Raw genomic sequence first — 24,402 nt, 5'->3', positions numbered from 1 at the left:
AAGTGTTAATATACAGTACAACGATCTCGATATGAATAAATACGGTCGCACAAATGAACTGTCAGTCAGGTTGTGTCTCTTTTGAAGAATGTTTGTGTGAATTTGTAATAGTTCTCCTGGTTGGTCAGGTTTCCTGTGCACTATTTGGCCTCCACCAACTGTGACCAAGATAGCACGGAGCACAGGTGCTCATCGGGTAAACAGGCAGACTATGCAAAGCATTATGAAGCTTGATAAATAATAATAATAATAATAATAATCATTTATTTTATATAGCGCTTCTCAAGGCATGCCGACATCCCGAAGTCGCTTTACAGAGTCCAGTAGTCACACACACAGTCATCCCGGTGGTGGTAAGCTACATCAGTAGCCACAGCTGCCCTGGGGCAGACTGACGGAAGCGTGGCAGCCAATCAGCGCCTACGGCCCCTCCGACCACCACCAACACTCATTCACATCCATACGAACCGGGGTGAGGCTGCGGACACCAAAGTTGTGCTGCACATTTTGATTGCAAGTGAGACTGCATACTGTGCATGTCAAGTCCCGTAAATACCGAACCGACTATTATATGGCAGAGTTGTGTGTGTGTGTGTGGGGGGGGGGGGGGGGGTTCTGCACACTCTGTGCTGCCATGTTCACTGACTAAATTGACATTTAGTCACGAAACAAAGAACAGGGAACAAGATAATGAACTTAACCCGTCACATGTGAACGCTCCCTCCGATAGATAATCTAATATGAATGTACTTTCATGTCTGAAGTTAACAGAATGTGTTCTGTCACATAAAGTAGTCCAGTGCTGAATCTGGTTAAGATCCGTTTGAGGGAGAACAAGTGAGTCAAACTCAATGGGTGGTTTGTCTGAAGTTGTTATGACTTGTCTTTCCTCGTGACATGCTCATTTTCCTCCTACGTCTGCTTCATCAGAAAACAAGTGTGTACTCGTCACTGACTAGTTCATTTACATGTCTAGCATCCAAAACTCAGACTGAAGGTCTAGCATCCAAAACTCAGACTGAAGTTGTGTACATGGAAATGTAGCTGTGAGGTGAAATCAACATCAAGTACATATCTTGCCTGTAGTAATACTCGCACAACGCTGTTGATCAACAGACGTGCGTGCTTGGCCACAGCTGGATGCGTGTCTGCCATGACATCATAGCAGAGGACACAAAGCAGATCATTGGCGCTACATAACAATGACGTTCAGTGTTGTCCTCTTTGGTCCCTCTCGGCAGGCCCCTTGACGTGGTCTCCGGGTCACAATGCTCCTCTGTGCCCTCTCTCGTATACGACATCCTGTCACTGACGTGGCCCTGCAACATTCTCAGGATGAACGTCCGTGCCAAACGCCTGCGAAAACTTCCAAATCCTGGTTTTCAATCCCCCCCGGGTCTCACGCTTGATAGTCTTGGACTCGGCTTGCAACACACTGAAAGAGAGACGGCACGAAGGTGAGTGTGTGTGTGAGAGATAGGCAGAGCATGTGGAGAAAAAAAGTAAAAGACACCTTTGAAATGTGAAAAATGGTTTAAACTTGCCAAGAAATGCTCCTATTGGCTGCCCAACCAATCAGGCTTTTCACATTTTGAGTGTGCTGATGATGATTTAAGGGGTTTCACACGCTTCTTGTTTGGATAAGAAATAAGAAACACATTTCCCACAGAAACCTCTGTGGGAAATGTGTTTCCAGACCCACTCACTATCTTCTCATGTTGAAGCTGACCTCAGTCATTTCATTAGTGATCAGAGTCGAGGGTTGATCTCCAGGTAACGCAGCACCAGTCAGTCAAAGGGGGCAACATAAACCACCCTCCTTTCCTTGACAGGAGATCGGAGGGGGTGCGGTAGTGAGACTGCATTTTGCACAATAGCTCAGGTAATTACAGATTAAAAGACGAGAGAGATTCACACAAAGCTCACTCTAACAGATGTGCCCGAGGCCAACGAAATGGCGGAGAGTCTTTTGTGTGTGTGTGTGTGTGTGTGTGTGTGTGCGTTGCCGATGTGACTGACAGAGTCGTGAGAAAGAAGAAGCCACAGAGAAAGAGTGAGAAAAAGGGAAGAGGCGGTTAGAGGGACGATAGAAGCAGACAATAGTTTTGCCAAAAAGGGCGAGAAGAGGTGGAGGGGAGAGAACCGCAGTGAGTGAAAGGATAAAGATTGGATTTCGTCTTCACTGTGCGAGAACACTGCCTGTGAGCGAACAAATGGATGAAAAGATGTCCTGCTGCTGTTCTCTGACTGACGGTCGGACAGTTCCCCGTCTTCCCGAGGTCCGCCCCTCCCTCTAACTCCCTCCCTCGCTTCAAGTCTCCAACTGCCAGCGTCCAATATCAACTCCTAAATCGAGCATTCGACTGGGTGGACACGGCGCTGTCAGCAAACAGACGCATACGGCTCCCTGTCACAGAGCGTCGAAGCAGAGGAGGAGAAGGATGCAGGAGGAGGAAACGGTTGAGGGAAGCATAAAGAATGGGTGAATGGTTTTAAAAATGCAAAGCTAATGACAGCTAAACTGCTTATTAATTTAGCTGACACTGGGATTCTGTGTGCGCGTGCATGTGTGTGTGTGTGTGTGTGTGTGTGCACATATGCACGTGCATGTGTGTGCGGTTTGTTTGTCCCCTGTCTTTGAGGGGATCCAAGACTAGTCGCAGCAAAAGCAGATTATGAGATTAAGTGCTTCTGGGAAATAAATAAAAAAGTGGTAGATGAATGAAAACGGTTAGTACAGTGACGCTAGAAGGAAATCTTTCCTAATTGAATTTGTATGTGGTGTGTGTGTGTGTGTGTAGAGGGAGTGTGGACGGAAATATGAATGAGTCATGTTGTTGGGATATGCAGTCCTGTATAATATTTTACAATACGCTGCGTTATGTCACAAAGAGGGGGCAGAGGGGTTACCGTCACTTTGGCTTTCCCGAGAGCAGGTTAATTAATCGTTAAATCTGTAGGATTGATAATCTGTTTTGGGTGGAAAAAAAACCTGCAGAGAGCCACAATGACTTTGCTTTTGTCTCCTGCGTTTACAGTGTTTCTCGTCCTGCTCGAGATTACCTCACAAGTATGCCACGTAATCCCACGGGATTAAATAGTTTTTTCATGCAACATTTGTAGCATCGCAGGAGAGGAATTTGGAAACCATAGTGAATATGAAATCACGGCTTTGATGTTAACCAATGCAGGGTTGTCGATCTAACTTTTTACCTACTTCCATTGTATCAATAGCTCTTTGCCCAAACTCCGGTTCCCTCTGTGTGTTTAGAAATAGGATCTTATAGCCTAAATTGAAAATGGGACTGCTGCTCAACACTCAACACATGGCAGCAGATGTGTGCGCCACTACATGAGAGGGGGAGGGCAAAGGGGAAATGAGGCAGATGGAGAAAGAGACTGAAGGAAGAAAGAGAAAAGGGGAGTAGTAGGAGGAGGGAAGGTAAAGGCGATTAAGGTAAAGCGAGAGAGGGAATCAACAGACGGTACAACAGGGAAGGAAAGACGAGGAGAAAGCGGGACGGGAGCGAAGAGGAATGGAGAGGAGGCTCTCAACACATCTCACTCGCAGCACAGCAGATGCCACATTCTGTCTGGCACAGTGATCTGTGGGTCTGCTCTATTTATACCTTCCCTGTGTCACTTCAGGGCCAACACAACATTCAAAACTCACAAGCATCCATAGCATCAGGCTCTTGAAGCTCTCGTGGCTCTGAAGGCAGGTTAGAGAGGCTCCCTGAAAGGCTGAGAGATGGAAAACAACGTGAGGGGACCACATGGGAACAGGATATGTATGTTTAGAGAAGTGTTGAAAGTTCCGTTTCAAAATCCATCTGAAGCTGCTCCCATGTGAGAGAAGATAAAAATGTCTATTTGAATTTCATTAATGCCTGGCTGGTTCCAGTTGGCAGGCCAGACCATGAGAAAAGAGAAAGTGAACAAAAAGTGGTCTGAATAAGCAGCGAGAGGACCGGAGCCTTTTGGATCGCCCTGGTTACTGGGAGAAGGAGCCACACGTTTTCCACCTTAACAATCGTCCTGGGCAACTCAGAGAGGAACATCTTAGTGTTTAATTAAAAAAGAAAATGGGCGGAGGGAATGAGAAAAGGACACAGAAGAGACATTTAAAGCTGCAGAAATAATTTGATATTCCCTTTTCTGTCAGAGTGAATCCACTAGCACTACAGTTTAAAGCTGATAGCATTACTTATGAATCATCTCATCTCATGCGGGCAGAAGGAAAGCTCGATACCAAGCAGCACGCGGCGGTCTTTTCTCATGCCGTATATGTGCAATCCCATCTGTGAGGCTTTGTTGCAGCCCTGCATGTTGAATGGCCTTTGTTTGTAATCAATCAGCCCAAATGTTACAGAAGCAGAGCAGGGTTCATTACACATCCGGGTCGGAGAAACGACACCCCTCCACAAATCCATCAACATCCCACTCCATGGGGCCCCTCCAATATAACACCGGCGGGTCGGGACCAGAGGTGCACTCGCACAAATACAGGCGGAGACAAACATCCACACTCAAGCACTTGTTTCTGTGCGCTTTATGCAAAGTCACACAAACAAATTCTGAGGTGGCATTGAAAAGCAAAAGGGATATTCTAGTCAGTTGCATGAAAAATAAAAAAGGTTGGAGGCAATCTTTAAAGGGTCACCTTATGATATTATGACAAATTAAAGGCTAACTCGTGTCTGTAACTGTTCATCATCTCTATGCGAGAGGAAGAGAGGCAAACTTCAGTACCAAACCGCCATATATATATATATGGTCACGTGTGTGTGTGTGTGTGTGTGTGTGTGTGTAAACCAGAGAGAGCACTCCAGCTGCCCGAGGCTCAGAGGGGGAGTGAGAGCTGTGCATATGTGTGCGCCAGTGAGCGTCGGAGAGCAACAACAACAAACGCTTCCTTCTCTTTGAAGCGGACCATATCACCTTCCCTCCCCCGCTATGCTCCCCCCTTGTCTATCAGCAAGTCACAAATCCGGGCTCTCATCTGCCTCTGAAGTTCAGGAATTTGAGGCCCGGTGAATTATGGGAACACCTGGGCGGGGTGAATGAAAGAGGGTGTGGGGGTGGAAGAGAGGGTAGTTTAGGTATTCTTATACCTTTGAAGGGCATAATGTTGACAGCCAACCACGCTGATGGATTAGTTCTGGTGGTCAACTGCTTTAGATGTTGGTAATATGCCTTGGAATCGCAGAATAAGCGTGGAACACAAGCCTGCCGACGGCCTGCACTTATGGTTTCTACCAGATGGCAACATAAGTGTTTAGTCTACAGTCCAGAGGCAACTTCAGAAAGAAATAGCTGAGAACCCGGGGAAGAGGTGTTTTTGAAAAGGCTGAGGGTTATGATGACAGAACATGGCCGGGGTGAACTGGTCGTGAACTGGCCCGACTGTCATTCCTACACAGCGAGCTCAAAGTGCCCCATCTGTCCACGCCGGTCCTACGGCAGAGTCACCACATTGACCGCCATTTGTTTGTCTGCCTGTGAAAGCAGAGGTGTGTTTGGATATGTTTACCAGCCGCTCTCTTTCAAAGTCCTGTTTTATGTTGTGCACAGAAATGTATGTGTTAAGGTTTTAGCATCCCCAGTCGAAAATCAAAATATTTTCTTCCTGTAAAACAAAATATGACGTGTGCTTATGTAAACTAGTACCAACCAATTTCAACCAGTCAGGCTGGTTAATAAGGTGCATTTTTGTGTTTGTGATGGGTCCAGTGCGGAGAAATCATTTAGAGGCAGCACAGCAGGAGCGCATGGAATTACATAATCCAGGATCCAGCACTATTTATTAAATGTTGAGTGTCTTCCTCACAACTGCCTCCTGCACACCGCTGCAATTTACGAAGTTTACCACATCTGCTGTGCCGAGCGCCAGGGGCTGAACTATGATTGGATAACTGATTCAGGGGAGGGCTTTAGCGATAGGACAATTTTCCAAGTCCAAGGTGACATTTTTAAATGGCTTGCTTTGAATGATGAACAGTCCATAACCCAAAAAACATATTGTCAATTACATTAAACAGATTTACATAATTGATCCTGTATCAAAATTGCTGATCATTAAGTCAGTTGATCAACCAATCGTTCTCGGATGTGTGTCCGTTTGGGTTTGTTTAAGGGTCTGGAATGAAGCCATTAGGTTGACATGACTATTGCTTCATGCTGTCTCCACAGATGAGAGGCAAAGCAGCCAGGCACATAAAAGTCAACATAGAAATGAATAAATCACTTGTTTGCACTCTCTTTGCTCTCGCTGGAGATGTCTGTGCATCTCACAGCCAATCACTATACTTCCCATTTCCTGATGGGAGGCCATCCATTCTGCCATTAAACTTGACTCAAATAGTGTAGCTAATCTCAGTGATATATGTCAAAACCTCAAGAGTCCAATAAACCGAAATCTTTTTTCCCCCTCTAAACGATAAATGATATTGAATAAATGAGTTGAAAAATCGAAGATGCTGGAGAAAATGAAATGAAAGGAGAGAAAATGAGAGAAGACACTAGATATTCCCCTCGTGGTTGACGGTGCTTTATTGCAAAGGATTGTGGAACCCTAAAAAGATTTAGTTTCTCTTTTAGTGGCATTGATTTTGTGGAAGACGTCTTTGTTACAAGCCCGGATCATTAGCCCCCTACCTGCAATCAATCAATGCTCACAGGCTCTCACAATGGCAATATTTGCAGCGGGCAAATGGATGTGAAGAAATAGAACATGAACGAGTGAAAGGAAATTCAGAGAAGGGGTGAGGGCGAGAAAAGAAAAGATGAAAGAGGACCCTATGAAATCAAGACATGGGCAGTAGCCACAACCCTGTTTTTATTTTGCTGTGCCTTGCTGATTCTATAAATGATCATGCATCATCTTTTAAGTGCTCTCTTTATTTTAAGGATACTGAAACCTCCTCGATGCAACATTTCAGTTCTGTTGTCACAGAATACGTGTTGTGCAAAGTGTAAAGTTATTGTTTCCCCTTTGGGCTGCATCGTGTGAGGGTGTCACGGAGACACTGCGCCTGCAGTCGGGTCGATGGCGTGATGGGGCCCGGATGTCTCGGGCTTGTCATCTTAAATGAGTCAGGTTACAGGTAGGAAGGGAAAAATAATGTCTCTGGGAGAGGCGATCTCTTTAATAACATATGATTAAACGATCAAATGAAATACAAGGAAGACGGCATGTCTGCATGTTGTTATTGTCCCTTATTTGTTTTGCCCACTTTTTCTTCTCCGTTGAGTGTCTGCTAATTTCAGATTCCCATAGTCCCCGTCATTGCCAGCCATTCCATTGGCTTGGGAATAATACAGTAATATATTTTACTATAATTATACTGTAATTTCAACCAATCATAAAAGTATAAATACAATTGGATACCGCTTTTCAATTTCCCCCTGTAGCCCACAGGCATCCAAGTCCTACACCGTCTCACTGAATGGCATGACCTTTCTTCCTTTTTTCCCTGTGAAAGGGTTTTTTCTATTTCTTGGGAGTTTTTCCTGATCCGGTGTGAGGTCCTGGGTCCTATGTCTACAGATTGTAAAGCCCTTTGAGGCAAATTTGTAATTTGTTATGTTGGGCGATATAAAATAAACTGAATTGAATTGAACCTTTATTTTTATTTGACTCAATGGCTAGAATTGGAGAATTTTAAGTTGCCTCTAAATAATTTAGCTTCTCATCAAAAAACATTGTGAGGCCAAACACATGTGCTAAGTGCTTTTCCCTCCTAAAACATTTGCAAAACATTCTTTTATCTGCTGCTTCATGTTAGTCAATTAGTTTAAAAAAACACTATATATATGTATGTAGTTGTTTCTTCATGCTTTTAATATTCTAAATTATTTATATTCAAGAAACTAATCATCAGATATCTGGTAAACAAAAGATTTGAAGTGGTGCTTTTGTTTAATTTATTGTGGAGAAACCTGATATATTATAGAACTGGTTGATAAGTTGTCACAAGTGCTTCTTCTTATTATTATTAATAATAATTAGTAGAGTATTCAAAGACGTAGGACAGTCTTACTTGTTTGCGTGTGTCGCGATTTAATCAATCCACGACTACGCGTGCAGGAAAGACCAGCCGTACTGCAGGAGGATTCTAGTTGAACTTCAATCAGGTTTATTCAACAGAGTATCACACAAGCTGAATACGTGTACACGGGTCTGTAGGAAGGAACTCCGCTTGCTCGATTCCTGACAGACTGAAATTCCAAAAATGAGTTATGCATAATAAGTCTTTCAGAGCATTTGTGATTGGTGCGCATAATAAGTAGGAGGCGGCCCGTGGTTTAGACTTAGGAGCCTCATTGGAGCACAGGGTGTAGTCCAGCCCTCTATGCCCCACCCAGGTCTTCCTTCTCCAGCCATCAGTAGTGTGTGCATGTTGTTTCTCATTTCAGTGTATATGGGGTTAATTGATTCTGCTTGAAGAGTTCATGTGCGGGACAAAGACATGATTCACTTGTTGCTTTTTGAAGCTTCACTACCAGGCTGGGGAGTCTTTTAAGATAGTCTTATCTCTTTCGGGATGGGACGAACTAGCTAGAAGGTCGTTCCCAGGATATTTACGAAGGGCCATTGTAGGTGTGTGTGTGGGGGTGGCAGAGAGAGAGACAGTGTGTGTGTGTAGGTGTGTGTGTGTGTGTGTGAGGGGTCAGTGTGCTCAGTGTTCTACTATAATTCTAAAGTGTCTATATACAACCTATTTTCTATAAATCTATTTCTACACGTGCTTGCCATTTTCTTTTTCCTGCCTTTGTCTTGTCGTGCATTGCTGCACTTATTTTCACGTTTACTTCAATAAAGCTGTCAATCAGGGGTAAAGTGTGAAACTGGCACCAGGAGTGTGCAATGCGTTGCCTGTGTATGTGCGATGCACGAGCATACCGGTCATCATGCTCGTGTACGAACAAAAGAGGCTCTCACTTGTGAAAGCATTGATCCATAGCGCTAATGGTGGTATAAAAGCTTATGAGGCTTTTTGTCTGATGGCGTAAACCACGAGCGAAGTGAGACAAACGAGTGTAGAAAAGGATGTTTGACATTTTGCGCTGACGGGACTGAAAAACTCCAAAGTTATTTACAAAAAATATCAATAGAAAAAACGAATGACAACACGACCCTCTTCATTTGAAAATGAAAAGCAATGCCACCAAATGATATTGTTTTCAAAGACAGGAGGAATAATACGAAGTCTGTTCGAGCTGAGATCTCCTGGCTCGCAAGGCTGCCAACATTTGTGCCCCAGCCTCAGTTTGTCAAATTCTAAAGGACAATAGCAATGCAGTCAAAGAAGCTTCATTAACTTAGTCTATCCACTGTGTCCCATTGGCTTGACATACAGCCTCAGTGTGGTAGTCCCGTCTCACCTTCACCAAGGCATGTCCAATCTTGTTCAAATGACAGTGAAACTGCACAGTCAGCCAGAAACCCCTAATGTCGGATTCTAGTGAGCTCTTCTCTCTCGCCGCCTCTAAGGAGAGAACTCGGCACCGGGACACGACCCGAAACCTCTGCCTGCCTCTCGTGCCTCTCGTGCCCTTCTCTCGGATCTACAGTCCTTTTGACCTCTCTACTTGACTGATTGACTGATTCACCGCCACAACATGTTCTCACTGTTAGCGTTCATCTTTTCAGTGGCACGGTGCGCTATTATGGAACGAGGCAAGCCGGAGCGTTTGTGTGGCACAACAGGCTACGAAGCCCACAGGTTCCAGCCGGCGCTAACATTCAGGGAGCAAGGGGTCAGCGAGCAGGAAGCAATGTGCTGTTTCAGCAGCTTGTAGGTGTTTTGTCATCAAGTACCACACGTCCTCTTGCCCTTCTGCGTATCGATTCACTTTGCACCTCATGCACGGAGAGGACAAAGCCCTCATGACACAGTCACAGCACGATGGAGGAAAAGAAAACTCCATATACGACTAGTACGGATGGCTATGAAGAATGTTCATGCTGTCGTGTGGGAGTACGATTTAATACATTTAGAAGCTAAATAATGAGATGTGTCAGATGTAAGAGTTGCTTCATTTCCACACACCTTTTCTGAATTAGAAAAGCCACCTCCTTATATTTTATTCATATGTCCTGCCAGCTAATTTGGACCAATCGACTCTTTTGTCCAGCATTGGGACCGAGTCATATCCTCCACTCACATCATTTGCTTAGAAATATCTTTATTACAGCCACAGTCTGAGCTAGTTGGCCACGAGAAAGAGGCATTCAGCAGTCATTATCTCCCCATGACTTTTGCAGGCAAAAGACAAAATAAAACATTTCCATCAGCAAACTAATTTACATTTACATAGAGATGAATCCACATGCAAATGAGCGTGTACTTGAAACAGGCCCCCTGGCTGCACCGAGGCATCAGCAGGCATCGCCCAGAGGAATATCAGAACCCGTCAAGCGCGTCAGTCAAAATGCTGTGCGGCAGTTGAGTGGAAGTGAGAAGGAGAAAGGCAAAACATTTGAACACGGCGCTGTCTTTACAAGGGAGCTCATGTCACGCCTGGGTAAACCTCGATTTGATGAGCACAACCGAAGCCACATGCTGAGTCTACCTCTTTTACACATTTGTTGTTTGCCACTTGTGCTTACGACATTGCTAAAGTTTTTTATCCAGCCCATCCTGGAGGAAGAAAAATCGTTATCATTTATAAATGGTGCAGTGGACCTATTATTTGTATGATATATAATCCCAATGTTTTACATTCTGACTGCTTGCAGGCTATCTTCTGACATTGTGGAGCTTAAGAGACAAGGCAGAACAAATAGGATGGGTTTAAGTGTGGAAATTAATCAGGAATTATGTGTATTCATGGCATGACTGGCATGAAGCAAATCGTATTAAGGGAAAATAGAGGGAACCCAATTTGGGGTTAAACAGTACATGTTTCTAAAACAGTTTTAGAGGATTATGTTCAGATCTCTATGCCTATTTGTATACATACTGTAGGCTATATTAATGCTCCAAATCTATTAATAACATAAACCGATGCTGAGGAATATAATACAGTAATGTCTGCGTTATCTGATATATTTCGGTCAACATGAACTGCATCAAAGATCTCAGTCCCTGGTAGTCATGACGAAGTGAGAAAATGTGGAAGTAACGGAGCGTACTCTTGTTCGAGAAAGGAGAAATCTCTGAGTTTTACATGGTAACAAACGTATACATAACCCATTGCTTCACTTTCTTTCTTTCTGTTGCTTTTTCAGACTTTTATTCACTCTCATTTATCATACTCCCATGCGCTATCACAGCTGACTTAAAAAGTAAATCCATATGGCAGAGATTGACAGCGCTGGGTGTCCCTGGTGATGCTTCCAGGTGCACACACTTGTAGATCTCACAGCCTGTAATGAATTCAGACCACATACCGCAATTCCACCACTCGCACCTGTTCATAGAAAGAAACTATGAAACTAGCCAACTCAAACATCGACGTCATAGATTGGACTGGAATGAATTTGGACGTCCACATGCAGAGATGAAAACAGATGAGGTCAGTATACACTCAACATGTCGTCTTTTCTCCTCTTATTAGCTCAGGTGGCTTGCAGGCCCTTTTTTGTTGCTCATTACCTTCTACATTGTCTTGAGTAAGAATTCCTCAAAGGTCCTGACCTTATGCTTTCCCCCCCTGGTTTGGACAAAGCCCGGCTTTGTGCCAGCTCTCCAAGCACGCCACAAGCCCGGCTGTGTCCGAAGCCAAAGCCCCTCCGGTCGTTGCCCTGGTCCCCCAGTTTACCCTTCATGGCCGTCTCCACTCAGCTGTGACGAACTGGCTCTCCCCTCGTATGTGCCGTGTTTCATCATGAAATCATTCAATCATGTGCAGGAAGTTCCCTGTGCTATGTAGCCATGAAAGAATCCCAGAAATGTCCGCCCATTCACACACGGCAGGCCCAGCGGGAAAAGGGCAGTCGAAGTCAGTTAGTCACCTGGTGTCTGGCACAACACCCAATTTTACTCATTTGTCCAAAGCACTTCATATTTTACATCGTGCACATTAGTTAGTAAGTAACTGTCACTGGAGGACAATTACTTTATAACATTCTAGATAGAGTTCATTATGTTAGTCGTCTTTCTGACGTGCTCACAGTTTAGAATCAAGGGTGGGAACGGACTGAAACTGTGACCTCGGCTGTGAGTGAATGGAGCAAAATGCACCTATAAGCACCTCCAAAGCTCCCTAATAACAAAGGTGTGACTCACTTATACACACACCTACAACACAAGTGTACAAATAGCAAGCAGACGTGTCTAATTATCAGCAGGAAAGCAACAGTAATGATCTTTTCTTTAAAAGTGTCTGTGTGCCTTTACAATGTTGCATGTACATCATTTTATTTTAATATGACGCACTGATTATCCTGGCTTTATTGTGGTTAAAAAAAGAAGGAAGAAAAGAGAGGATCTCAGCCAACTTTAAGAACGATTATCTGCTGGCAATCCACTGCCTCAGGAGTGTCTGTCTGTGTGCGTCTGTGTGTGTCTGTGTCCATGGAGAAGATCCTCCCTCAGTTCCTCTGGAATGTTTGCAATGTGCACAAAGAAGAAGATCGGCTGGAGTACCTGGGGTCTGTGCTCAGACCTGCTGTGGGCCCCTGGCGGGTATGAAGGTGTGAGCCTGTGATTCGGCTTACTGACACAAATAACAAGCACATCTGGAGGGTGCCACACAACCCTGGCATGTATAAACGCGTAAGGAACTGCCATAGGCCTACAAAATAATAATACTGTGCCGATGCTGCAAGCCAAGACAAGCTGCAGTCATTTGACTAGAAGTCAAGGCATGCTGCTCCAAGTGCATGAAGGTTTTGTTGCCTCTGGGCGAAGGAATAGAGGAAGGGGGGGGAGGGGACTCGGTGATCTGAAACAAACCAGGCAGAGAAAGTCATGGAGGAACATATGTGAACAGTTAAATTGAGGATTTAACAACCTCTTTGATATCCACCCATTAGTGTGATTACAGATGGCATGGTCCATGGATAAACAATGGCTATCTTTTGCAAAGAAATAGTCCCCCCCACCTCCCAAAAATCCAAAACCTTTCATCTTTCATTTATCAAACAAATGAGTGATGTTGACAGTGAAGACAGATGTGGCAGGAAGCGCGAGATGTGTCTGAATTACTCCGAGAGAGTGATTGTGCGAGGCAGGAAAGGAGGCTGGGTTGTGCATCTGGTTTGGACCCGCAGACCTCAGTTCAGCATTGTGTCGAATCCCCAGTGTCGTAAATCTCTTTGCAGAGTTTAGCCTCAACAGACCTGCTTAGAGCCCAGCTGCAGCCCCTGTGAACGACACACGGCCACATACTGACCCGACACCCGGCACATTTACATGGCCTGCTCTCCCCTATACAGCCAGTACACATATTGATCCCCGAGTCCCCATTAGAGCTGCAGCAGGCAGTCGGCCTGGGAAAAGCCTCCAGTTCCACCTGCTTAAGCCTCTGCTGCTTCGCTGGCACTTCTGCAGTGACCTGGCGAGGAGAAAACTCTTTCACTGACACATAAGCCATGAAATGAGGTGCGGGTTATCGTGCCTCCATTTGAACAAGATGCACTCATCCCACTCTGTGGAGATGTTCTGACAGTGGTGTTCAGTGGAGTTGGCCATACATTAAAGAAAGTAGTAAAAGAAACCAGATGAGATGCAGAACAGCGTGAGGCTGGAAATAATTAGACCTTCAAAAGTTTCTTCATTGACTTTCCCTCTGATGTGCTCATAAGCCTGGAATCGGAAATCAGACACAGAGCTGCGCCCATAGTGGAACTAATAAGGAGAAGATGCCTTTCAAGAGGGTTAAATGCAAGAAAGATGTGGTTATGTGAAGTGAAAGCATTCAGCATAGGGCACAAATGAAGCAGCTGACCTACAGGCATGCTATACTTTTTCTCCTGATCACCTTTCACAGTGACAAATTAAACCTTTGGAAAACTGTAAACACGGCTCTCTTCTGAGAGCGGAGTGCTCATTAATGTGGGATTGGTCTCTCGGCAGCGCATGCACCCACAAAGGGAGTTTTCTTGCTTTTCAGCTGAACACATTGAACCAATAAACCTTCTCAGCCTGGTGGACCATTAATATTACTAGACTGACACATATTTTGCGATCCGTCTTCTGGTTGTGAAACGCACTGTATTTTGATATAGTTGGGGTTCAGTGAACCCCTTTTCAAAGGACGTCAAAGGATGTCAGTTGTCTCCTTCACTTTATCATTCGCAGTGAGAGTATATGGGGGATTAGGGATTCCTGTTGCAGCGTGCGATTGGCTGACAGCATGGCTCCTGGGGAACAGCGTCCCAGTACGAGACGTTTCCACAATGAGAGCACTGTAAGTCCAGAGGTAGCCTACTGCACAAAGGCAGACTAGATCAATATGTCAGGCACTCTAATAAGGCAGTTAAGTACAAACAAGAATAACAAAACACATTGTTTGACAGCAGTTAAATTAAATTACAGTGTATTTATCAAAAAAGGACACGAGATGTTGGAATGTTACAATGCACGTTAAAGTAGTGGAGCATCAAATGTCCACAACAGGTTGGCAGACAATATTTACAACGTACTTACAATATTTACAATTGGTATGGTACACCTGTGATTTTAAGGCTGAATATGCAATTCAAACACAATTACAGGAGTGCAGGTGCTGCTATGAAAATGTTCTGTGCAAACAACGTTCTCTATACGTCAACAGAAATACAGAATTCACCAGTCAACTTATGTTAAGGCTTAGGAGTTTATCATTATGATCGCTGAACACAAGGCCAGAATCCAAATACACATGGAAGGGCTGCGTTATGAGACCCGGGTCACACATAAAGCCTAATTTGTCATATTTATTCCTATCCGGTGAGCATTAGTGTGTGTGTGGGGGGGGGGGGGGGGGAGAGAGACAGGAGAGAGACTAGCCTTAATATTTCCTCTCTGTGATGCGTACAGTGACAATATCAGCAGGGGGCCTATACACGTGTCACATGTATTTATTCATAAAGTAGGCATCACATTATATTCACCAGAGGTAGTTCAGCTGGATATTCAACACAGTTTGTGTAATGCGCATCAGTCCAGCACAGGTGTGCCAATGCAGAGCTCGTCAGACCGCGCCAACAACAAATCCATCACCACGTGCCCGTGGAAAGCTCACGGCTGGCTGTACTTTCCTTTGCAGTGCAACATGTGTTTGTATACTCGGTCTATCCTGTCCTGGAGAACACCGGCGTGCTCGTCTGAGAGAAATCCCAGTTCCAGAGACAAAGGCTCGCTGTCTCTGTAGAGCTCCAGCAGCCTCCGCCGGGCGTCTCTGCGCCTGTGCAGCTCCTCCACGCGCTGCATGGTCCTTTTTCTGAACACACACACGGAGCTCAGTACTGTGTTGTGGTATTTCTCCCACATGTTCAACACCCGGAAGCCGTGCACGAGTCCGGCCTCGTTGTCTATGAACACAAGGTCCCCGCGGGGTGTTTTCAGCAGGTTGTTGGTGTCCCTCTCCATTACGCGCGAATCCCACTGCAGGCTGAACAGATTGCTGACGAGTCGGTCGAAGTTCGCGGTCAGGTAGTCAAAGAGGATCAGGTCGCTCCACTGCATCAGCTCCAGCAGCTCCGCCGTCGTCTTGTTCCAGAGCTCCCCGGGCTCGGGGTGCAGCCCGCTGCTCTCCTGCCTGAGCGGCGCCGGTGTGACCACCCCGGTGAGGTTGGCGACCCACTCGGTGAGAGAAACCACGGCCCGGTCGCTCCACTGCAATCCGCCTATCCGCGACCTCACAGCCGCCCATTGTTCACTGTCTCCGTTCAGCTGGGACAGTGCTAGAGGAGGCAGGTTGGTGATGCCCAGCAAACTGGCGAGGTAATAAGTCAAAGTTTCCCCTTGCACCTGATCCGCGTTTATCCCGTAACGCACACACGCTTTGGTCCCATCGGCGAACGTGGCGAGCTGATTCGATATCCTGCCGCACCCGGGCTCCAGCTTCACTATCCGGCGTGTCCGGGCTGTCTCTCGCCAAGCCCGGGCGTATTCCTCCGTGAAGCCCTCGGAGAGGAGATCCTCCAGCCATTCACTCCAAAACACCCCATCCTTCACCGGGGGGCTCAACTCGACAGGGCCCTCCCGCGGCGCGGGTCTCTTGTTATCCCCATTCACATGGTAATCTCGGTTTCCTGCGGCGGCGCTTTGATCAGTGAGGTTGGGAGCCTCGAGTCTGCCCCCCAAGTGCGGTCTCTGTGCCGCTGGGACAGCGAGCAATGCCCGGAAAGTTTTGGCGGAGAGGTCCGCCGGGATACCCTGGTGAGCAGCGCCTGCGCCCGGCACCGAGAAGCCGCGTTTGTGCCGCTCCAAGCGGCTCTCCAGTGCGCTCCACACGTAGAACACGGTCGTAAGGGCGCAAAGGAAAAGAAGGGCGAACAAGTTCGCTGAAAAAGCCCTCATGGTGAAGACCAGCCTCCAACGCGGAGACCCACAGAGCTCCTGCAGGTTTCAATAAGACGGCAGGAATGTTTGTTCTTCAATCCACAGTTGAGACGGAGCGCCCCCCTGTCCCGGACTCCCCTCCTCCTCGCCCCGCGGGCTGTTTGAGATCACTGCGAGAGGAGAGTCTCCGACACTGTGTGGATCTCATCTGGCGTCCTGTTCAGACGCCTCGTTGCATCCCTCCTCTGCGGGACACGTCGCACGGCGGATAGCCAGCTCTACTGGACGGTCTCCGTTGTAACCCGCTGTAGGTGCTCTCTGCGCGCGTGCACCGCTCCGTCTCTCATCCTCTCGGCTCTCTCCACCCGGCGCTGGGTGAGTTTGGTTTGTAGTGTCGACTAGCAGAGAGACGCTGAGCGTTGAGACACGTGACTCCAGTGCCGAGGTGGTGGGCGGATCGTGGGAAGGGGGGTTTCAGAGAGGAACAGAGCAAGTGTCCTGCACCGTGGTGTGCGTGTGTGTGGGTGTATGTGTGTGTGTGTGTGTGAGAGAGAGAGGATTGTGTGTTATTGAAACGGCAGCCATTATGATAATTGATACCTAGGGCAAAAGCTCCTTTGCAAAGAATGCTACTGCAAGTCAATGCAACCACACAATAAATGTGATTACTTTATGTTGGAGCATTAACACTCCACTCTCACATGTTGTAGTCAGCACTTTCATTTAGCTAGCATTGTTTTTTTAAAGGCCAGTGGGCTGGAGTAAATAAGACTCTCACTAATGTGTGACTGTGCCAGTAAGAACTTCACACGATGCAGCAATCTGGCCGTTCCTCCCATTCCACACCATATATATAAATGTTTAGGCTGAGAGGATTTTTTGACATTTTAAATAGTCTACAACATAACACATTTTGTGCTTGCAGATAACAATCATTTAAAATTTATGAAAGTATCATTTAGACCTTTCCTGTATTGTATCCAATTATATTAAAAATGTGCCGATACATGAACACGTGGTGCCCTTACGAGGTTTTTACACAGCTCTCCTGCATATCTCAGCATCTATAGCCGCCAATGGACTTTACTCATTCAGCATGATGGTTCACACTCTTGTTTTGTATTTATAAAAATTTACATTTTACATTTCTGATCGTACCATTACTCAATAAAGTCAACTTGTTTCATCCTTAAAGCTTTTGTATGACACCTATCCACACAAACTCATCTCTACACATCTCCCTCATTAACTTATTCCTCATTAGCATACTCACAAACTTTTACCATTCAACTCATGTTTTCGAACTCTGTATCTTGAATGTTAGTTTGCTTATCAAATGAATTGGGTCATTTTTATAGCAACATGCTGGCATGCTAAATTGCCTGAGTTGAAAAGACAACCGCAGACAAGAATACTCAATTACACCCGGTAAATTAGAGATCTGCTAATGTAGGCTTTAAACGCCCGGAGCTTCATGGAGCTGTGTTATCTTCATGCTCATTATCATAGCCTGAAGGGAAACATACCAAACTATACAAAAGTGAAATTATTCTGATATTGCTCATATAGGCCTCACATGCTTTGTTATTTTCTTTTTTTCAGAGTCAGTGGAATAATGTGTTCAAGTCCCTGCCAGCAATAGCAGTACAGAAGGAATAAACAAAATCCCTGAGTTGCACCCGAGTAGAGAAGCATTTACTCGTCCGAGAATCTCAAGAAATGATTTGTTGGGTGGTGCATGGCCGAGCAGGTTTCTCTAGACAAATAAGTGGGTCCTTGAGGATGTGGGTTTTTCCATCTGGTTTTAAGCGCTGTTAAAAACAAATTAGCCTTTGCAAATTGCACACTGTCTCCCAGAAAAGCAGATAGTTAAGGATACTAAACAGGCTCACTCGATAGGCTATGCAGAGGGATATGAAATAGATACTTTTAGAGTTTTATGTTTGAATGAATGTGTGCCATACATCATTGTGGCAGGTTATCTCTGCTTTTTCTGTGGCCCTGATTAAAAAAGAGCGAAGGTCTGGCTGCTTCCATTCACTTTCACTTTATAGCTGAGTAACTGCAAGACTTGCGAGGTCTAGACGTGGGAAATGAAGACGGCTTAAGTGCATTTCTGGAATTCTGTCTGTGTGTTGCTTTTGAGGAGTGTGGAGTGGCTGTATTTACTGGCTCAGGGTGTCCCTTTCCCCTGAGCACAAGTGCGGGCATGTTCACATATCAAACCTATCTGTTTCTTGCCATGTGTTATCTGCAGGTCAGCGAACCTCGTCGCCCCCCTTCCTCCCGCATTCCTCCTTCATGCTTTCCTCGTAAATTCCCCCGGCAGTCCCGGGAGGGCCGTAACGCAGAGAAAACCTTTCTCCACCCGTCATGGCTGTCCGTGGTCAAGCGTTGAAGTGACACGAGAGCCCGGGCCGTCTGTCATGCTGTCCGCAGCGTCACACTACACCCACGCCACAGCTGGGATGCGATCTCTCGTTCTCTGTGGTGCCCACCAAAACCATGAGGGACGCCAAAGACACCAAACGGCATGGGGGGCAGAGGAGGGGGACATGCAGGGGGCTACTGTCCCCTCCCTCGTGGTAAGGTTAGTGCAGGCTGAGCAATAACTCATAGCTCCCCGGACGCTCTGCAGCACTCTGTTTCCTGGACTGAATAATGAATTTGCAGGGCTTCCATTAGCGTTGAAAGCTGCCATTATTTTACAGGGCCTGACAATTACTCATGCTCAGGGATCCAGGGACGGGGCAGGCGAGCGTCTGGAGGGATGAATTCATCCTCTCATGATGAAGACATCTGTGTGTGCTCGTATGCGTGTAGCGCGGAGCAGGTGATAACAATGAGGTGGAGTGATTTGATTTAGTATTCTGGGGGTGAACATGTATGCACACCGAACTCTCAATACCTGACTTGAATTCAGGAACGGTGATCTCGTCTGTTCAAGAAGCCCAGCATGCACTTTTCTCTATACTTGGCACGCAATAAATTGGCTGCGGTAAACCTGCAGTGGAGGATGTACCATTACAATAACGACTCCTGAGACAGATACAACCTTTCTTTTTAACTGGTGACAGAAAACCAATCTCGTCAGCACTTATCTTCTCGGCACTTATCGCAGCGCTGATCTCAAATAACGCTTCAGCTCTGCACAAATTGCACACAAACGGACCTTATAGTCAGCACTCTATACTTTCGTGGCTTCTTTTAGCAGGCAGAGGTTGCTGGTGTTGAACGTGAGCGGTTACGCGGTGTAATTCTCTACCACAGAGTTTCCTCGGATGATGCAGTTTTATAGAAGCAACATCGGCCACCCTCACGACTTTGTCTAGAGAGACAGCGAGTTTCTGAGAGGCGGGGAGACCAAACCAGCCGAGAGACCTGAGCGAGGCGAGCAGACACCAAACTGCTGCCCCTGTTCCACCCGGCACTGTGGTCACATTAGCCTCATTCTGCCACTTTCCTGATGTGCAGGCTCTTTGTTTTGTTTTGTTCATTTTTTTAAAGCAATGACTGGGTCTGTTTCTATTTCCTAATGCATGATCTATTGTTAATGGATGCTGCACTACTGTCTCTTATCCATGGCAGAAAAGCAGGACGCGTCATTTATTGAAGAACTGTACTCTCCATTAGGCTTCCATGGAGCAGAGAGCAGAGGCTGGAGGGGCGGGAGGGGGGGGGGATATATATTCAGTGCTACACACGGGAGACCCTCTTACAAGAGAAACCAGGGATGGGAGGAAGGAGATCTACTGTCAAGTCAGTCGATTAAAGAATCAGGGTCCAATCTCCTGAATTGCACCCCCTGACCTGCCACACTAAATCCCCTCTAAGTCAAGAATCTCATCTTTATACTTCATTTCTGCTAACTGGCTTATTGACTCAAGCGTGCTCAGCGCTTCGTGCCGAGGATCGCCTTCCAATTGGCTAAAGTGAGAGCTCTCGAGCATCGGATCATTATGGGGAGAGAGTCATGACACTGGAAGCCTTTGCTGTGTTGCTTTTCCTGATGAAGTGCATCGTGTGCTATGGCTTTGCCCCGGCTCCAGTGGGGTTCACAGGGTCAGTCAAGTTTAGAGATGGTGGTTGAATATCCTCCTAACGTTTCAGGGAAACATTTAGCAGCTTCAAGTTTAATGGGCGAGCAGCGTGAAGTGCTTGCTCTCATCATATCACATTGGAATGAATGCTCCGTGTGTGTGAGGGCGGAGAGCTTTACACGCGTCTTCTTCCTCAGCTCCTCCCCGCCCTCCACATTTCAGTTTAAGCAACCCACTAATAAAAAGCATTGGGCTTGTTCAGCATATGGCAAGAGCTTACACAGCCAGTGGAGAGAATTCAGTCTCAATTATGAACAGATGTATGGAGATGTGCATATCAGTGTGATTTATTTAAACCGGATCTCCAGAATGCTCACATAACCGTACAGTGTTTTGAGCTACGAGGCTAAATTGACTTGCGGGCGTGTTGCTCTGTATCAGGCGAGGGGTGAGAATAAAGTATGTACTTTAAATGGCTTAATGCACAGTCATCACATTCACAGGCCTGTGCGGTGCTGTGTTCATATGTATTTGCCATATGGGGCATCCTGTTGACTAGAAACTGTGATCTTTGCCTAAAAAAGCCTAAAATGCTGCTTCGATGCAAGACGGACATTAATTGAAAAGAAAAAAAGTTAATCTTACAGTTTGTATGGCAGCTCAAGCAGCGATACTGACCTATCCTTTAATAGGTAGACATACAGTACACTAGTTTAAAAACAGGCGATTACACCTTTTTCACATTTTATTTTCACCTGGCAAAATATTCATATTTCATGATTGCTTCCTCCCTGTTGCACATTCCTTTCCCGGCTCCTCTGCAGTAGTAATAAGGGTGCTGCAGGGTTAACGTAGGGGAAGGGCCAGAATGTCGGACACCAGGATGACCCCTTGGCATTTTGACCTCTTCCTACACACGAGGCTGGTAGTGTTGACAGGACCCTGGTGGGGGATGGGTAAACAAAGAAGCCGCATGGAAAAGAACTCCAGGCAGCCTCTGCAAGTAAAACAAGGAAAACCTTCCCCAACTCTCTGTCGCTCACTCCAAATCAGCATGCAACGTAGACTGTTTGAGTTTGACAACAAATATTAAAAATAGTGCGACTTTTTCATTAAAAACCAAATTGCCTAGTTTTTGAGAAATGTTCATGCATCTTGGCACAGCGTGGGTAACTCAGAAATAATCCCTTTAATCTTATCTTTAGAATTTGTTCTCTGAACTGTGCTCCATAAATAACAACATTGTGGTTTTCAAAGCCAAACATCAGCAGACGTACTGCACATAGAAGCGGCTTTTCCATCATTTAGAATTTTATATCAGCTTCTTTTCACTCGAAGTCCGCTATACACTAACGCCTTGATCATTTATGTTTCTCGGCTTGTGGAATAAGACTTTTCCATAGGCCTCAATATTAAGTATATTTTACTCGCCTATCCGCTGGTGCCTGGAATCTCTAATGTAGCCTCTTACGTTGGCTGTCAGCGCATACATTATGCCGTTTAAGCAAGAATAATCACTGCTATTAACAACAAGGCAGGCCCAATTGAGTTATTTAACCTAGTGGGTAGAGCGACAGTGGATTGTTGCTGAAAAAAAAGGGAGTGGAGAATTGATCCAACAGTCCACCGTCACCCGGCTGTGGGAATATAAATAGGGAAATGAGATCAGTGCTGAGCTGCGGTGCCCTGTTCCAGTCCGCTGCATACTTACAGTCCTCTCCCCCACTGAGTTACTCGCTGTGGAAATCTTGATTCCACTTTGCTGCTTGCAATGGCAAATCGATATGTTCCATAACAGATGGAAGAGGGAACAATTGGATGTGCTTCATGTGAAATCCCAGAAAGTGATGTGCTGCATTACAGGGTTCTTCTTTGTCACCGTGGTCTGTACAAGTGCCTGCAGGAGAAGACACATATCCTTCCTTCCACATCTGGCCTGCTTATAAGTCTTCACATTCTACTTTAGATGCATAGCATGCCTCTCTGATAAAGGGAGTAAATATTATATGGATTTGTAGACTCTGACTCCCTCTAGAGGATCAGAAGATCAACATCAATATTCCTCCTCCCATAAAACCTCTCACAGTCCATAGCCTCTGTTTGAATTCCCAGTTTACACCAAATGTCACATTTGCATGTACATACATCCCATCTTTAATGGCCATGCTTGTATAGTAAGGAATCTGGCAGTTTTGCACATTAAGTCTCATGAAACCTGGGCTCACTAAGACTAGGCTTTCATCGACAGGCGAATGTCTCGCACTGCGGCATGTTCTGTCTTCAGCTGCCCACGTTGTCGGAGGTTAGGCTTCAGAATGAGCAATGCATGATGTAACACTTCTGTAAGGGCTCATTCATCAGAGGCAGACACAGCTATCAGGAGGATTCATCAGTTACTTGAGATCACGGTGCTACTTCTGGCAAATGTCTCAAGTGTCTTGGAATAACATATTTTGAATGGATATCAGCTTATTTTTCCGTAAGTTTAAGGTTGTGTTACAGGATTGATCCCAGAGAAGTTATCTTCTCTTTGACAAGCTACTAATTTTGTCTTTGGCCTTTCATCATAGTTTTCTCCGTTTTTGAAAATTAACTTTGTCTTTCTACCAAAGATGAATAGTGCAGAGTCAATCATGTTGACAATGGCAGTGCATTACAATTTTTCTTAAATTTTTAACATTGTAAAGCTTCACTCTCTTTGTTCTTGTTTCGTCACATCTTCTGATGTCTTTTACTTTTACTCAGTTGCACACTTTAAAAAAAATTGCACTTTATGTGGGTCTGTGTCTCTCCCGCGCACACACACACACACGCACGCACACACATGCACGCACACACACACACACACATGCACACAAACACGCACGCGTGCACATACCTTTTGGTTTCCACTGAATGCAAAAATACTTACAGGGAAAAAGAGTTGACACAGAGTTTACAGAGTGGACTGTTTGACGTGTCGCTGTCATACAGCGCAAAAAAACAAAAGAAGTTTGTAGGATGTTCACAGACTTTCCTTTTCCACCTGAAGCTATTTAATATACCCACGAGGATTTAAGTGCATTAAACATTCATGGCATTTGCATTGCTATGCGGTTTGCCCTGCGGTCAGCACCTTTGCCAACCTTCACAAACACTGTGCACTTCCATGTTTGGCCACAAGAGGCTGCTGTCCGCATATCATCTCCCCCGTGAAACTTTGGCTTAAATAATGTTGTACTTGAGCTGTTTTATGTCGTCGACTGTTTGTTCTCAAACTCCAGTCTGGTCAAAGATAAAAGGCCGGTCGTGACATTGTGCTGAGAAGACAGAGAGGAGGGAGGAAACATAATATAAAACAAGGTCAATGTCTCTAGAACAGCCATTGGCAGGCCGCTCACCTGCTAATTAGAATCAACTGGCACACAACCTTCATTTACGAGGATGGTGGGACTCATCATCATAAGAACACGGGTAAAAACTATTTACCTCCAACTGTGAAATAAGGAAACTTTGTGAGAATGCCATAGATTTTTATTAAAAACTTGTTCAAAGTTCAATTATACGAACAAACTTTGGAAGATATTGCTGAATGAGAGCCAACCCAGTTGGTATTCAACTATTTCTACACTCTTTAAGTCTTTGGTGAAACACATTGTAAACAAGTTAATTGCTATTATCAATATTAGTCAGTGACACGACGCCCGGATGGTAAAGACTTCACATCTGAAAATATTGCAGCCTTTTTGATTCATAAATCATGAATTTGGACTAAGGACATATTTTAAGAATATTTACACGCCTTATCTTATTGTCTTATTTGCTGCCTCACAGAAGATCAGCATCTCTTTCACAAACACTTAGCCTATTGATGAAGTTAACCTCAACAGGATATAAATACTATTTGTGATATGTAAGGCATAAACCATCCTAACTTATGGATA

At 45.4% G+C, this 24,402-nt stretch overlaps 2 protein-coding genes across 2 annotated transcripts in view; one reads left to right on the top strand and one right to left on the bottom strand.

Annotated features, from left to right (window-relative positions):
• The first annotated feature begins 1,340 nt into the window (after positions 1 to 1,340).
• pamr1b (peptidase domain containing associated with muscle regeneration 1b) overlaps positions 1,341 to 24,402 on the top strand; it is a 50,939-nt gene continuing 27,877 nt past the window's right edge. The window contains exon 1 of the mRNA XM_056415782.1: positions 1,341 to 1,457. The gene's annotated coding sequence lies outside the window, so the exon portion shown is untranslated. The remainder of the gene's footprint in view (positions 1,458 to 24,402) is intronic.
• On the bottom strand, positions 14,474 to 16,811 carry fjx1 (four-jointed box kinase 1). The gene has a single exon (XM_056415783.1). The coding sequence runs from the start codon at positions 16,455 to 16,457 to the stop codon at positions 15,174 to 15,176; it is 1,284 nt and encodes a 427-aa protein (XP_056271758.1). The 5' UTR covers positions 16,458 to 16,811; the 3' UTR covers positions 14,474 to 15,173.

The sequence above is a fragment of the Pseudoliparis swirei genome, chromosome 6 (assembly GCF_029220125.1).
Source record: "Pseudoliparis swirei isolate HS2019 ecotype Mariana Trench chromosome 6, NWPU_hadal_v1, whole genome shotgun sequence".
Lineage (NCBI taxonomy): Eukaryota > Metazoa > Chordata > Actinopteri > Perciformes > Liparidae > Pseudoliparis > Pseudoliparis swirei.
The sequence above is the reverse complement of the archived record's forward strand: the minus strand, read 5'-3'. Positions and strand labels throughout refer to the sequence as shown.

Excerpts from the sequence above, each read along its gene's own strand:
- fjx1 (XM_056415783.1), bottom strand. The coding sequence starts at position 16,457 with ATGAGGGCTTTTTCAGCGAACTTGTTCGCCCTTCTTTTCCTTTGCGCC.